Source organism: Amblyomma americanum, chromosome 7, assembly GCF_052857255.1.
Source record: "Amblyomma americanum isolate KBUSLIRL-KWMA chromosome 7, ASM5285725v1, whole genome shotgun sequence".
Classification (NCBI taxonomy): domain Eukaryota; kingdom Metazoa; phylum Arthropoda; class Arachnida; order Ixodida; family Ixodidae; genus Amblyomma; species Amblyomma americanum.
In genome coordinates this window covers 152197534-152211408 of record NC_135503.1, presented here as the reverse complement: position 1 = coordinate 152211408, position 13875 = coordinate 152197534, and the positions used below count along the sequence as shown (strand labels likewise).

Sequence of the window (13875 nt, the reverse complement as noted above, 5' to 3'; positions counted from 1 at the left end):
AGGTGCAACCACGGGTTATAGAATACAGTGAAGCTCGCCATGCAGCCAGCCGTTTCACATTAAAATTTTCCCTACTTCGGCAAACAGCATGGCACACCACTCACAAACGAGTTCCTTCAGTACAGTAGCCCAACAACTATGCCCTTCAGACTATGTACTTGATTTCATACATAGCAGGTAACACTTACAAAGACAGCATGCCTGTTCGTGGAGGCTAAGTCCACGCCCGAAAAGCAATTCACCATACAACCAAAGTGAACACAACCACATTTCGAAACAAATCTCAAGTGTTGTGGATGGCAACCATCTGCACTTCGTTTTACCTTTTGCCTCATTTTCACCCTGTGATTCACTGACAATTGGAGACGTAAGAGTGATATGTGGTAGTATGATACGCAGCTGGTAGGGTGCATCACTCTGACTCAAACTGCACCTAAAGGGTGGTTCACACTCAGTAAAAACTATAGTAGCCAGAGGGCCCGCTCATTGTTTTCATCCAAAAGCTCACCGAGGCTTCGAGAAGAACTAAAAATACATGGCAGAGTAATATGGTTTTACAAGTTCACTACTTCTGCAATCTCCGCAGCATTGACTGCTATGCATATGAATCGAAATATACATTCTTTGATGTCAAGAAGGTCTCAAGTGAGATGTTTCTGGCAGACAATACAGAAAGAGCCAGGAAGATGAACCCTTGACAGCAAAGCAGCGGGCAGTGAATTGAGGCTGTTTCTCTCCTGCCCTTGTTCACTTTGTGCTGTTGAAGTTACCCACACAAAATGGCACTGTATTTTGGAAAAAACAACACCTTGCTATGTCACAGCAAAGAAACAACCACCACCACCTAGAAGCTCCTTTGTAGAGCTTCAGTGACCCTTTGGGTGCCAGCACATAAGCTGCTGAACACTCTAGAGAAAAGAAAGAACCTCCCACACAAAGTAAAACATTTTTAAACTGCCCTGCCAAAATGCAGCATGCCACACATTAAAACGCCATCAGGGAATGATGGTGGATGGTGTCTCACCGAATCCGTGGCCATCCGAGCTCCACTGAGTGCAAAACGGCCCGTGGGTCCATCCAGCTGTGACGTACTGGTCTGCATGACAAAACAGCCCTGATTTTAGAAAACCAACACAGCATGGCAGACAAGAGCTGTAGAGAGGACAGCATGCAAAATTACAAAGGTCATACAGAATGCATGCAGCAGAACTGCCTCTGTGTCATGAAACAAACTATAAATAACACAGAAAGCAAAAGGCAGTGAAAGGAGAAACAACAGAAGCTGACTCCGGGCTACAAGAGATGCACCTTCTCAATTTGCTTGCTTCTCGCTAAATAGACTGACTTCATCCTTCACTTTACTTCCTTAAAGGAAAACTTTGGGCATTTCTCGAACATTCTGAGTTGACAGCCACAAGACATTTCTTAGCATTCCCTTCTCTCCCCACTCAACAAGCCATTTTTCAAAATACCGCCTGGAATCATTTCAAAACAGCAATCCAAAACTGAAACTCAGTCTCTGGGCAGGAACGATGCTTCGCGTGACACAGCCTGATGTCACAAACATTACCTGAGAAACACTCATATGCGCTTTGCATGGCTGAAGTAGCCACTGAAAATGATGACTTCTTTTATCAAATGCCTGCGATGATGTATTACAAGACTCAAAATTCTGTTACTGGAGCAGGGACCTAATCCTAACTTGCGGGGAATGTTTGTGATGTCTAAAATGCAGTGTTGCCCATAAAGACCATCTGAACCGAGACCATGGAAACGGCAAATCCTAAAATCGATTTGTACCAGAATAAAATGTCACACATGGCTCCAAGCTTGGTGCAAGTAATCAGGAACGAGAAAGAAATAAACTACAGCATAAGTTCCACTAGTCTTCGAAAAACTTAAAAGAAGAAACCCCGAAGCTTCCCGTTAAAGACTCTGTTGGGGTGTTACATAGGTAACAATGCCAAGAAACAAAACAAAAGCTAGGAAAGCAAATATGCATAGGCTCTGGTGCACGGACCAAATTAACAACGATAAAAAAAGCTTGCCGATCAAGATTTTTTCTTCTTTTCACACATGAAGAAACTAGTGGCTACCTATTACCACAGACCAGCGCCTCTAGCAAACAGTGACGGCACACTGTACTTATCTGATTGATCGAAATCCCGTATAACTTAATGCAAACACTCGGATAGACTTTCTGACCGCAGTGGCCATGTTTCGATGGAGGAAATAGACAAAATGCGCCCATGTGTTGTGCAATGTGAGCGCACGTTAAGGAACCCCAGGCAGTCTAAAATTAATCAGGAGCCCTCCCCTACAGCGTTTCTCATAGCAACTGTATCACTTCGGGACACCAAAACCCCACAATTTACAATCTACAATTCACATAAACTGAGAGCCTTAATTGAAATCTGAAACTGCCGAGCACAGTCAAAATGTTGCAAATACCTATAGTTGATATGTTTTTCAGCAAATCATTCAACAAGGGTGCAGTCTCCATAATAAAGAGCTCATTTAAAACATCTTTATTGTTATACGCCTTTCTGCACTTGCTCCAATAGCACCTGCAGACTCTCTTTGGAGGCTGCACACAATGCCACCAGCCTCTGCTAACTCATGAGACTGCGTCCCACATTACACTGCATCTTTCTTGATTTTTCAAGCAGTATAACAACATCCCTCCCAGACATCTGGTGATGCTGACTATAATATGCAATTGTTGAAACATGTTGGAGACAGGCACCTGCAATCACTTCAGAGAAAGCTGCTCGAGTGGACAGTTTTCCCTTGACGTGCAGTGTCCTCCTTTTCTACCTCTCCCTCAATCTACGTGCGAGATGACTGTACTTTTCATGGCCCACATAACTCAACTGACAGGTAACTTCCCCTCCCACTCCAACTAGGAACTCTTGGCAAGGATTTTGTATGAATGTGGAAGCCAAGGCAAGTTGGCAATTTTCATAGGAACTCTAACAACAGTGCCAAAGGCAAAACCAAAACAAACAGAAGAACAAAAACAGTGCAGACTTCACAATTCAGCATGCAAGTATTTTTACAACTCACTGACTCTTCATTAATTTGTATCCCCTTAATTTTAACAGCCTTACAGATATTGCATAATCAAGGTGTAGAAGAGCCTTATGTCAAAATACTGGAAGATATATATCAATAAAATGGAGAGTTGAGCGAGTTGATACATACTGCTGGGAATAACAGCACTGAGACGAGGGACAAAGAACAGCGCCGGTCCTCTTGTCTTCTTCTTTCTTTGTCGAATAGCGCCGGTCCTGTTGTCTTTTTCTCTCTTAGTCAAACAACGCCGGTCCTGTTGTCTTCTTCTTTCTTTGTCCCTCGTCTCAGCGGTGTTATTCCCAGAAGATATATATATCAACTGTACAGCTACCGTAGTCCTCCATAAAGTCAGCAATAAAATTCCAATAAGGAAGGGCGTCAGGCAAGAAGACACGATCTCACTAGTGCTATTCACTGCCGGTTTACAAGAGTTGTTCCGAGGCTTGAATTGGGAACAATTGGGGAGAGTTAATGGAGAGTACCTAAATAATCTGAGATGCGCTGGTGACATTGCCTTGCTGAGTCACTCAGGATGTGATATGCAAATCATGACCAATGAGTTATACAGGCAGAGCAGAACGGCGGGTCTAAGAATTAACATGCAGAAAACCAATTTAATGTTCAACAGACTAACAAGGGAACAGCAGTTCACAATTGGTAGCGAGGTGCTGGAAGTGGTAAAGGTCTACTTTGGGCAGGTAGTGAGAGCCGATCCGGATCATAAGAGGGAAATAACTAGAAGGATAAGAATGGGGTGGAGAGCATCTGGCAGGTTCTCTCAGATCATGAATAGCAGGTTACCAATATCACTCAAGAGAAAAGTGTACAACAGCTGTACCTTACCGGTACTGACCTACGGGGCAGAAACTTGGAGGCTAATGAAAAGGGGTTCAGCTTAAGTTAAGGACAACGCAGCGAGCCATCGAAAGAAAAGAAAAATGATAGGTGTAACGTTACGAGACCTGAAGTGGGCAGAATGGGCGAAAGAAGAAACGCGAGTTAATGACATCCTAGTTGCTATCAGAGGAATAAATGGGCTTGGGCAGGGCATGTACTGTAAAGGCAAGATAATTGATGGTCCTTAAGGGTAACGGAGTGGATTCCAAGAGGAGGCAAGCGTATCAGGGGGCGGCAGAAGGTTAGGTGGGCGGATGAGATTAAGAAGTTTGCAGGCATAGGGTGGGCGCAGCTGGCAAAGGACAGGGTTAATTGGAGAGACATGGGAGAGGCCTTTGCCCTGCAGTGGATGTAGTAGGGCTGATGATGATGATGATGATGATGATGATGATGATGATGATGATGATGATGATGATGATGATGATGATGATGATGATGATGATGATGATGATGATGATGATGATGATGATGATGATGAATTTTAACAGCGCATTCATTCCAACTGAAGCTTTGTTCCAGTCAACGTTAAGTTCGATAAAAAAGCCTCTGTTAATTCGATCTCTGCACTATCTGAACAAATTTTCGGTACTCTTTAAGTCTGAATTATACACACAGACAAGAAATGCCTAATCACCAGAAGCTGACTAGCAGGTGAAGGCACGCAGAAATGTTGTATGCCAGGATACAGCACATCTCAAAGCCGCACATGGGTGATGAGGGATGCTGTGGTGGAGGGCTATGGATTAATTTTTGACTCCCAAGGGCTCTTTAACTTAAGCTGACACTGAACTGCAGACAGGTATTTTTACATTTTTGCTCCATTAAAATGCTGCCACCGCAGTCAGGATTCGATCTCATATCATTGGGCTCAACAGCCAAATGTGACAGCCATTTAGCCGCCACTGCAGGTCAAGACCGTGCTGTCAGCACACACAGGATGAATGCTTTACTGAATGCGGCTAATTCCTATACAGGTGCAATCTGCGTTTCCGCCAGAGGAGCAGTTAAGTATGCAAAAGAGTTGACAGACAGCGCACGCAAATTATGAAAACAAAGAAAAGGCTCGAGCAAAACAATGAAAACCTAAAAGACAACCTAAATGCTATCTCATTAAAAAACAATGAAAAGAAACAAATCCACTCAGAAGTGCAACAGTCAGGCAGCTGGCACATGCGTGAGACTTAGCTCACGTAAAGCATCTTATAGCATAACCATGTCAAGGAGGCAGTACTCACCTCCCGCATTTGTCCCCTTTTCTCTCTATAGGGAAAGCTTCAAAAAATTGACCATGCTTACAGTATACCACAGAACTTACGAAAATCAGTGACAGCAAGCATAACTGTAACCTATTACTTTCAATCTCCATGCCCTTGAACCTTCAATCCCTACCTTCACGGGGCGGCCCATGTGGCCATCCACTGAAGCAATGCTACCATGCCTTCCCTTATAACTACTTATAATCCCCGTACAGATGTGCATAGAGCATCCCAGAGGTGCTCTGAAGTGCTTGGCGCTATTTTACAACTGTGCTTTTCACCCAATGACAATGAAGGCTGTACAGGCTGCATGCACGGGGTTGTCACCTAACGGCAGGCATGGCCGGAAGAACTATGCACGATCAACAGTGGAAGCTCATCCCACAAAAAGCTTTCAATGCAAAATTTCCTTCCAATTTTGTTGCTTCAAGCTGCACTGAACACCCGTGTTGCTCAATGCTGAAGCGTACCCATAGAAGCAGTGAAGACTAGACAAATGGCCCTCTGCACCTAGGCTAAAACAGACTCGTGACATACGGAGCTACAGTCGGATACAAGTCAAGACAAACAGTGGCTTTTCCCCATCAAAGGACAACCTTCCGGCCAACGGCATCAGCCAGTTCTCACGAACCAACTCAGGGAGTGGCAGAGACTGGCAGCAGGCTCACGAGAATTCACAACATCATTCGCTGGAGGGGGTTCTTTGATGGGGAAAAGCCGCTTTTTTCTTGACTTGTATCCTACTGCAGTTGGTATGCTGAATCGAGATCAAAGCAATCAACAACTTCTTGAGTAAAACGTGTGCAACCTCACCAGTCAGGTGGCAGCGGTTGAATCTCTAGTTGATTAACTTGATATGGCCCCGTGGTATACAGCACAGAATAACGAATGAAGTGTGAGCAGAAACTACAGTAATTAACAGTTGACAAGATGAGCTCGAAGACCAGTCTCGTCTGGACAGCCTTTTATTTTATGGCGATATGGACAGCGCATTCAAAACATGGGCACTTCCCCAGTGGCCGAGAGCCCATTGTCAGCCTTTCCAAGAGTAACGATTCGCCACTTGTCCTTCATAACAATCGCTTGTCCTTCACACACGCAGCGAACAAGATGGCCAACAATCCCACTTCGAACAATTGCAATGCAAAAGCGTGCTTTTTTTTTTATCAGTCCATAATACATTACATACTTAATGCCCACACACATGGCGTTCGTGCTGTCGCCTTCAAAATTCTCTTGAGCGTGACCTCTAACATCCTGTTTTGGTCAGCTATGATATGCAGGAAAGCCTGCTAGTGGAATTTCGTGTGAGGCTCCCAAGAGGGCGAGTCGAAGCTTCGCAACTGGGCAAATGACCATGTCAAAATCCCGCCTATTGCATGGTGCATTGTAACCCGCACACCTCTTAAGCAGGCGTAACAGCAGACATGACAACGTATGGAGGGCCCCTGTAGCTAGGATAAAAAATAGCCTGGCCACGTAGTTTCGATTTCCAAGTTTCGCCGCTTGCCCGCAGCAAGTGCAGCTGTCGGCCAGCGCATTCACCAGCAGCCCAATCCTAGTTCTGCGCTGCTGTGCATTCCTCCTCGCTTGCGTTCGCGTTGTTCTTCCAGCACTCCGAAACTGGGCGCGCGTCACGGGCTTACAGGTGTTGCGCGATGTAGCCGCCTCATAAGGCTTTACAGCATTATCGGCAGTTTTTTTTTTTTTTTCGAGGCCTGCGGGGCGTTTTATAAATTGACCTTTGGATAACTGTGGCATTTCTTCTGGTCTCATGAACTCCAAATTAATGAGGTTTTACCAGCCATCACGATAAATTTTGTTGTCTGTCTTGTCATTTTATGAATTTCATTTTGCACGACCTCATTACAGGTTGGATACTGTTATGCTCTGTAATCAAGCAGTATACATTTTTGCGCACATCATGTTTTTTATACGGTGCTGAGGCAGTCTAGTTTTGTTTATATCAGTTGCAAAGACCATGCACTATATTGAAATAGATAGGAGCAACAGTGTTTGCTTATGTACATTTTATGAATTTTTTTTTACTGAACAGATATTTGATTCGATATTCAAAGCCATTTTTTCTTCATATTCATGTTCGATTTGTATTTGAAGATTTTAATATTTGCATGCCCCTACTTTCTGGCTTTCCCACGACTGTTAGACTGAGTTCACAATGGGCACACCCATGCACTGCTCCTCGAGAGTGCTACACAATGTCGGCACGTAATCATTTGTAGAACGTCTATCTCACAGGGTCTTGCACAAGAGGAGCACGGTTCATGCAAGCTGCTAATATCATGCCAATGTGCATGCCAGCGAACAAGGCGTGCAAGAAGTTCCATGCACTTAGCTGCTGGGAGGAACTCACCTCATGCCGTGGTGGTGTGGCACCGGGCGTCACCGGCTCTGGTGAAGCCTCATGTGTGCTTGCCTCATCATCCTCTGGACTGGGCGGCGACCGACGCACTGATGCCAGCAGAGCACTAGTCGGTGCGGACTGTGCAGGTGTCAACACCACAGTGCGGTCACGACAGAAGGCGATGCGCAGCTCAGGGTTGTGGTCAAAATCAACCTCGAAGCATGAGTCACGGGCAAAGGCCTCCAGCTTGGCCTTCTGCCAGAAAGCCAAGCCCTTTGGCTTTTTACGCACACGGGCCACATAGTTGCTGCTGTGGTAGAGCTGGGCACCACACGGTGGTGGCATAGCTGGCACAAGCACAACAAGGCCTTCGTTTGTGAGTGAGCACGCCTTCGCCAAGTCTCCCAGCATGCTGTCGTCAGAAGGGCAGAACGGAGGGTCCTCCTTCAACGGTTGGCGCTCATCAAACTTGTGTTTTTCAACTGCACCATCATCTGGTAGCCAGCGGACAGGGTCGTGTGGAAGGTTGAAGCAGTCTGCATCCAGCTCGGGAAGAGGCACCTCAGCATCCAACAGGCACTTGAGAGCATCCGGGAGCTCACCGAGGTCAAGGACCTGGTCAAGCAGGCCTGGGACTTTGGCCATGTCAGATAACTTTTCTGTTGAAGACTTTGCACTGTCTTGGACAACTATACCCGCTTGCTGAGATTCAGAGCAAAGCCTTCTCTCACTGTGCTGTTTTTCAGACCTTCTTGTTGATGGATGATCTGCACTCTGCTGACCCATCATGTCTATTTCTAGTCCTTCCAAGTCAAGCCTTTTCTTGCTGTGCTGCTTGTCAGACTTTCTTGATAAGGAAAATTTTTTGCTGCCTTGCTCCATCAAACCAGTTTCCTGAGCCCCTGAGGCATCAAATCTTCTTTCAAGCTTTTTGTCTGGCTTCCTTGGTGCCAAGGGATCTGCACTGGCTTTATCCACCGAGCCCGTCTGCTGCCCTTCCGAGTCTACTCTTCCGCTGCTGTGCTGCTGGTCAGAATTTTTTGATGAAGGGAACTTTGAATCCACCTTGTTGATTTCCTCGGCTTCTAAGGCACTGAGTCTCCTCTTGTGCTCTCTGCCAGGCTTCTTTGTTGGCAAAGAACCCACAATGTCTTGCAGTTCTAGAGAGTTGAGTTTTCTCTTGCAGAGCTGTTTGTCAGACTTCCTTGCTGAAAAGTTTGCACTGTTTTCATTCACTGTGCCTGTCTGCTCAGTTTCTGAGTGACAGTGTCTTTTCTTGCCCTTGTGGTCACAGGCCAGGGCATCTGTGTGCTGAGTCTTGCTTGCATAATGTGGTTTCATGGCTTGTTTCGCCTTCAAATATAGCTCACCGAGGTCACTGTGAACATCAACATCATCCAGTTTTGTGATCAGTACGTTTAACGGTTTTGCAGTGAACACAGCAGCAACCCTGTCCTCTTGCTCTTTGCGATCTTCACCAAATAGCTCTTCACTTTCTCCAAGGTCCACATCTTCAGTGAAGTTCTCACTGGCTATGAACTCCCCATTTTCACAGCTGATGTTGCCAACGAAAGAGATACTGCCAAAGCCCTGAACAACGTCTCCACAGGTAATGCCAACCTCTGCACTATGCTTCTCACCAGAGGAGCCTTCACTGCCAGTGTCCCCAACCAGCTCTCCACTGCCGATGTGCAGAGAGTTCTCCTTACACACATTCCCAAGACAAGTACTGCTATTGTGCTGAGCACTGCTAACGTCTTCAGCACATTTCTTGCTATCAGTGTCACCGCACACAGAGCTTTCAGAGCTGTCATAACTCACAAGGTTGTCCCGACTAACACCATCCTCGCTCATGTCCCCAATGTCCCCCACACTGTTCATGCGCTTCTTGCAGCCTTCGCTGCTGGCAGGCTCTGCACTGCAGTCAGCTACCATTTCATCAGACGATGAAAACAGCTCGAAAGAATCCTCCCCTGCCTCGTCAAGCAGGATCCAGTTCTCTTCATCCTCAGAACTCAGGCGCATACAGTCATCGTTTAGAGGGATGGCACCTGCCTTTTTTGTTCCAGCACTTTCAGTGGTGACAGCTTCTACCTTATCAGCAAGGTCGCTGCTTGAAAGCTCAGCTTCGGGTTGAAACAGCTCTCCAACCAGCTGGGGATGTTGCTCGCTGCAAGCACGACTGGATGCCTCAGCAGAACTAGCTTTACAAGGGCTACTGAGCTTTGCAACTGACTCGGACTTTGTCGAAACATCAGTGCCCTGCTCACTAGAGCTCATCATCTTTTCGGGTGAGCCCAGGTAAGTTAGCTTAAAGTCGTTACTCACTCGATCACAGCGGTTGTCTGCATGCTCAGCCGGACTAGTGCGTTCTGCTGCACAGTGCTCGGAAATCACATCAGTGGAGCCTGAACTTAAGCTACCAACATTGTCATCGCCCGACGATGTCAAAAGATCTGCAGATTTGCAGAACACAGGGCTCCTAACTTTCTGAATGCCTTCAGAATCACTGCTCAATGGCGATCTGCCTTCTGGGGCTAAACCTGTGCCAGCTAACTCAGCAACATCCAGCTTGGTAGCCAGTTGAGTGTTCATTTCATGAACAGTAATGCTGCCTTGTTTTCGACGGTTTGCACCCACAGCTGCAACCTGCTCTGGAGTCCTCTGGTCTCTCAAGTTTACACAGCTGCTGTTTAAAGATGCACTGACAACTGCCTCGTCGGATGCTGTGGGCTCAGCAACCGGCAAGGACGTGCTAGCCCGAGAGCCACTGTCCACTGCATTAGAAGCTGCAATGTTGGGCTTACGTTGCCTGGTTTGTCGCAGGGAAAATTTCTCCTCTTCAGCATCGTCGCAGGCTGCTGCATTGGGCTGGCTATGTGCCTTAGCCAAAGTAGGACTAGTCGCTCGCTGACTGTCTGACCCGCTGCTCAGCAATGCATTGGCAGTAGTCACATCTAGTACCAACCCGTCATTAACCAACTCACCGGACCTCTCCTTTCCGATGTCAGTACCACAGTTATCTTTAACTTTACTGAGTCTGCCCCGCTTTCGAGTACTTCCCTTGCGGAAGGTGTCAAGGCTCCCTGTTGCTTCATTCCTGCTCACAGCTGCTGGTAACTCCACTGCTGCCGACTGTTTCCCATCCCCAACTCCACTACCAGATGGAATGGGCGGCTGTGTCAGTTCCGGCTTTTCACAGGTGACATCCACTTTCTGCACACCAGCCCCCTGAGCGTCCTGACGGCCACTCCTTGTTCGTAACCTTCTCAAAGGCATAGGCGGACTTGCCACTGGTCGTTTCTTTAAAGCTGTGCTTGATTTGGCTGCCTTTCGCTTTAGTGGTTCATTAGCAATAGCTGCTTCAGCACCACTGGGCATGCCAATGCTTGCATCTTTAGTGTTGGTCAGACTGCTGGCAAGAGGCGTATTCAAACCAGGTGCCTTGGATGAGCTGGTGCAAACTGTCTTACCGATACTTTTCCTGGTCTTGCTAGCAGTGCCAACATCCGACGACACACTACCTCCATCAGTGATGGCCGTCACATTGACCGATGGTGCAGCACTCAATGCCTCAACCTTCTTTTCCAGGGCCAAGTTCCCAGCCACAACTTTAGCTACATCCTTGCCCGCTAATTCAGAGTTCGCAGTTAGGCAGGGTGATGGCTCCTTTGTGCCAGGCACATCACTACACATTGGTTTGCCAGAAGGCACAGCCTGTCCTTTCCGGCTCTTGACAATGGCACTGGCACCTTTTCCCGCCAGTGGAGAGGTATTGATAGACAGATCTGGGACAAGTGTCTCTTTGAAACCAATATTTTTCTCTCGTAGTGAACCTGCGCTTTCAGGACGCCTGGACCTAAGGACAAGCTTTGGGCTGCTCGGCTCTTTGGCATCACTCTGGTGCCCACTCAACTGCTTACTCAGATTTACTCCTTCAGCCGAGAAGCGTGTGGAGACACGCTGATGTGGACTCGCATCAGTCCTCTCGAGATCCGATGCCTCACAATTGTTCGGACTTGCGACTGCCTCAAGCCTGCTTGACCTCCTCACCCCAAGTCTGTTTGATGACAGTGCCCGCCACGTGGCACGCCTGCCAGCAGACTGTGCCGTGCTCCCCCCCTCAACAGGGCTACCAACTGACAGTGCGTCAGTAGCTGCCCCACCAGTGCTGTTATCACTGCTAGGACGCAATGGTGTCACACTTTTCCTAGGCCGGCCACGCTTGTGAATTTCCTTTGCACCTGCAGACCCAACTGATGGCAGCCCACCATCGATGCTGCTTACCTCCCCTGTCGCCTTGCTACAAAGCTGAAGCACATCCCCATCTTCAGTGGTGGCACTGCCCACCGGCAGAACAGAATCCAACAGTTCAGAGCATGCAGGTTTAGCCTTCACCACTTCTTTTTGAGTACTGGCTTCATTGCTCGAAGCCACAGTGCTTGCTTTTAAAAGGTCACACTTCGTGATATCACAGGTGCCTGCCGATTCAGAGCTTGCAGGGGATGCTGCCACAACTACCTCACATCTGCTGAAACGGCTGACTAGATCAGAAATACTTGCTTCCATGGATGCATCAGGGGCACTGGGAGATGACAGCTTGCTTCTCGCTGACCGCCTGGAAGCCTTGCCTTTTGACAAGCTTGGATTGTCATTCTCAACAGGATTACTCTTTGGCAGCAGTGCAGGATCTTCTCCTGCTTTAGATTTCAATGGTGTAAGAGTTGAGGTCCCAGTTCCAGCAATGCTTGACGGTGCACCCGTTTTGCAGCTGCCAAGGCCATTCACAGGATCACGGGTATTGAACCTCCCATCAGACTCTGTGCCGACAACACAGGGAACTAGCCGTGTGGTGGTGGTGGAGATCATGCGTTTCCCTCGAATCCGAATCCGGCAAATGACTGATGGTCGGCATTCACTTGCATTGAGCTCACTGAGTCCACTTACATCCTGTGAAGATGACGTGGAGGCAGCAGACAGAGGCCTAGCTTCGGTGAAAGGGTCACGCTTTGGCGAAAGTTTTCTTTCCGCACATGACCGTTGCTTTCTTGGCGATGTTCCATGACCCGCAACCGAGCCAACGGCAGCAGAGACCCCAGGTGGCAGCTCCAAAGAATCTTCCCTTTCCGCTTGGTCCACCAAATGCATCTGCATGCGACCCTTGATGGCTCTTATGCTGCCCTTGCTGCCTGTCACATCAGCTCCAGTCTTGGCCCGTTTGCTCATACTCCCAGTTCCCAAGTTCGCGAGGGCACGTGGCACAAGCTCACCACGCACTGGTGCCACATCCTCACAGAGCTGCAGAGGCCAGCGGTCTGCTTCTGCAGTAAGGCCTTCTGATATGGAGGAGCCCTCAGTGTGGGAACTAGCAGGTTCTTTCAAATCAACCATTTCCACTGCAGAAGAACAGTTGCGCAGCACCATGTTGCTGGTGCTGTTGTCCGTCGAGCAGCCTCGTTTCCTACGTCGCTTCTTGGGCCTGGGCGCGTCCTCCGCTAGAGCAATGCGACTCTGGCTATGCGCTTCCCGCTCAAGCTTTGGCCTTCGCCTCTGATGAACTTCCACTGGTGGTGGTCGCTGCTGCCAACGCTCGATCTCAGCCTCCGTCAGACGCAGGAGCTCGACACAGCATGACGGCACTGCCTCTAACAGTCGGGGGCTGGCGTTGTGAGCTGCATGCACAAGACGACGACTGAGGCTTCTCACAGGACAAGCACATTTGGAGTTCAAAGCTGAGATAGCTGACTTTTTGCGCCACCTCATATTGGTGCACCATCAGAGACATATGAACAGGGCTTGGGTGTGTAACAACACAGAAAACCGATCTGCTAGAACACCAGTGGTCTGTGCTGTTTTACTTCCAACTCCTGCTGTGTTTCTTAAATAGCACAAAGATGCAAGACCAAGTACACCTGGCTCACTTGCGCTTTATAATAAATGCAGCCGTCAAACGACATCATGACAGCAAATGACAGCAGTAGCAGCCTGACTACACCCACCACAGGACAAGTGCCTCTCCCATATCTCCAATTAACCCTGTTCTGTGCCAGCTGCTGCCACCCGATCCCCACAAACTTCTTAGTCTCATTTGCACACCCAATGTTCTGTGTCGCCCCCTGCTACACTTGCCTTCTCTTGGAATCCAGTCCGTTACTCTTAATGATCACCAGATGTCTTGCCTTTGGGTCATTCCACGCCAAACGTCCCAGACGTTGCACTTGATCATCTCCAATTTGTCCAAAAATATTCACGGAAACTTGTCCTGATGTGCATAATCAAACC

At 47.9% G+C, this 13875-nt stretch overlaps 1 protein-coding gene across 1 annotated transcript in view; it reads right to left on the bottom strand.

Annotated features, from left to right (window-relative positions):
- The window catches only part of PolZ1 (DNA polymerase zeta catalytic subunit), a 241817-nt gene that overhangs the window by 118063 nt on the left and 109879 nt on the right, over positions 1-13875 (bottom strand). The window contains exons 15-16 of the mRNA XM_077629530.1: positions 7603-13265; positions 1025-1096 (exon numbers count right to left, since the gene is read on the bottom strand). Of these exons, the coding sequence (XP_077485656.1) occupies positions 1025-1096; positions 7603-13265 (5735 nt within the window). The remainder of the gene's footprint in view (positions 1-1024; positions 1097-7602; positions 13266-13875) is intronic.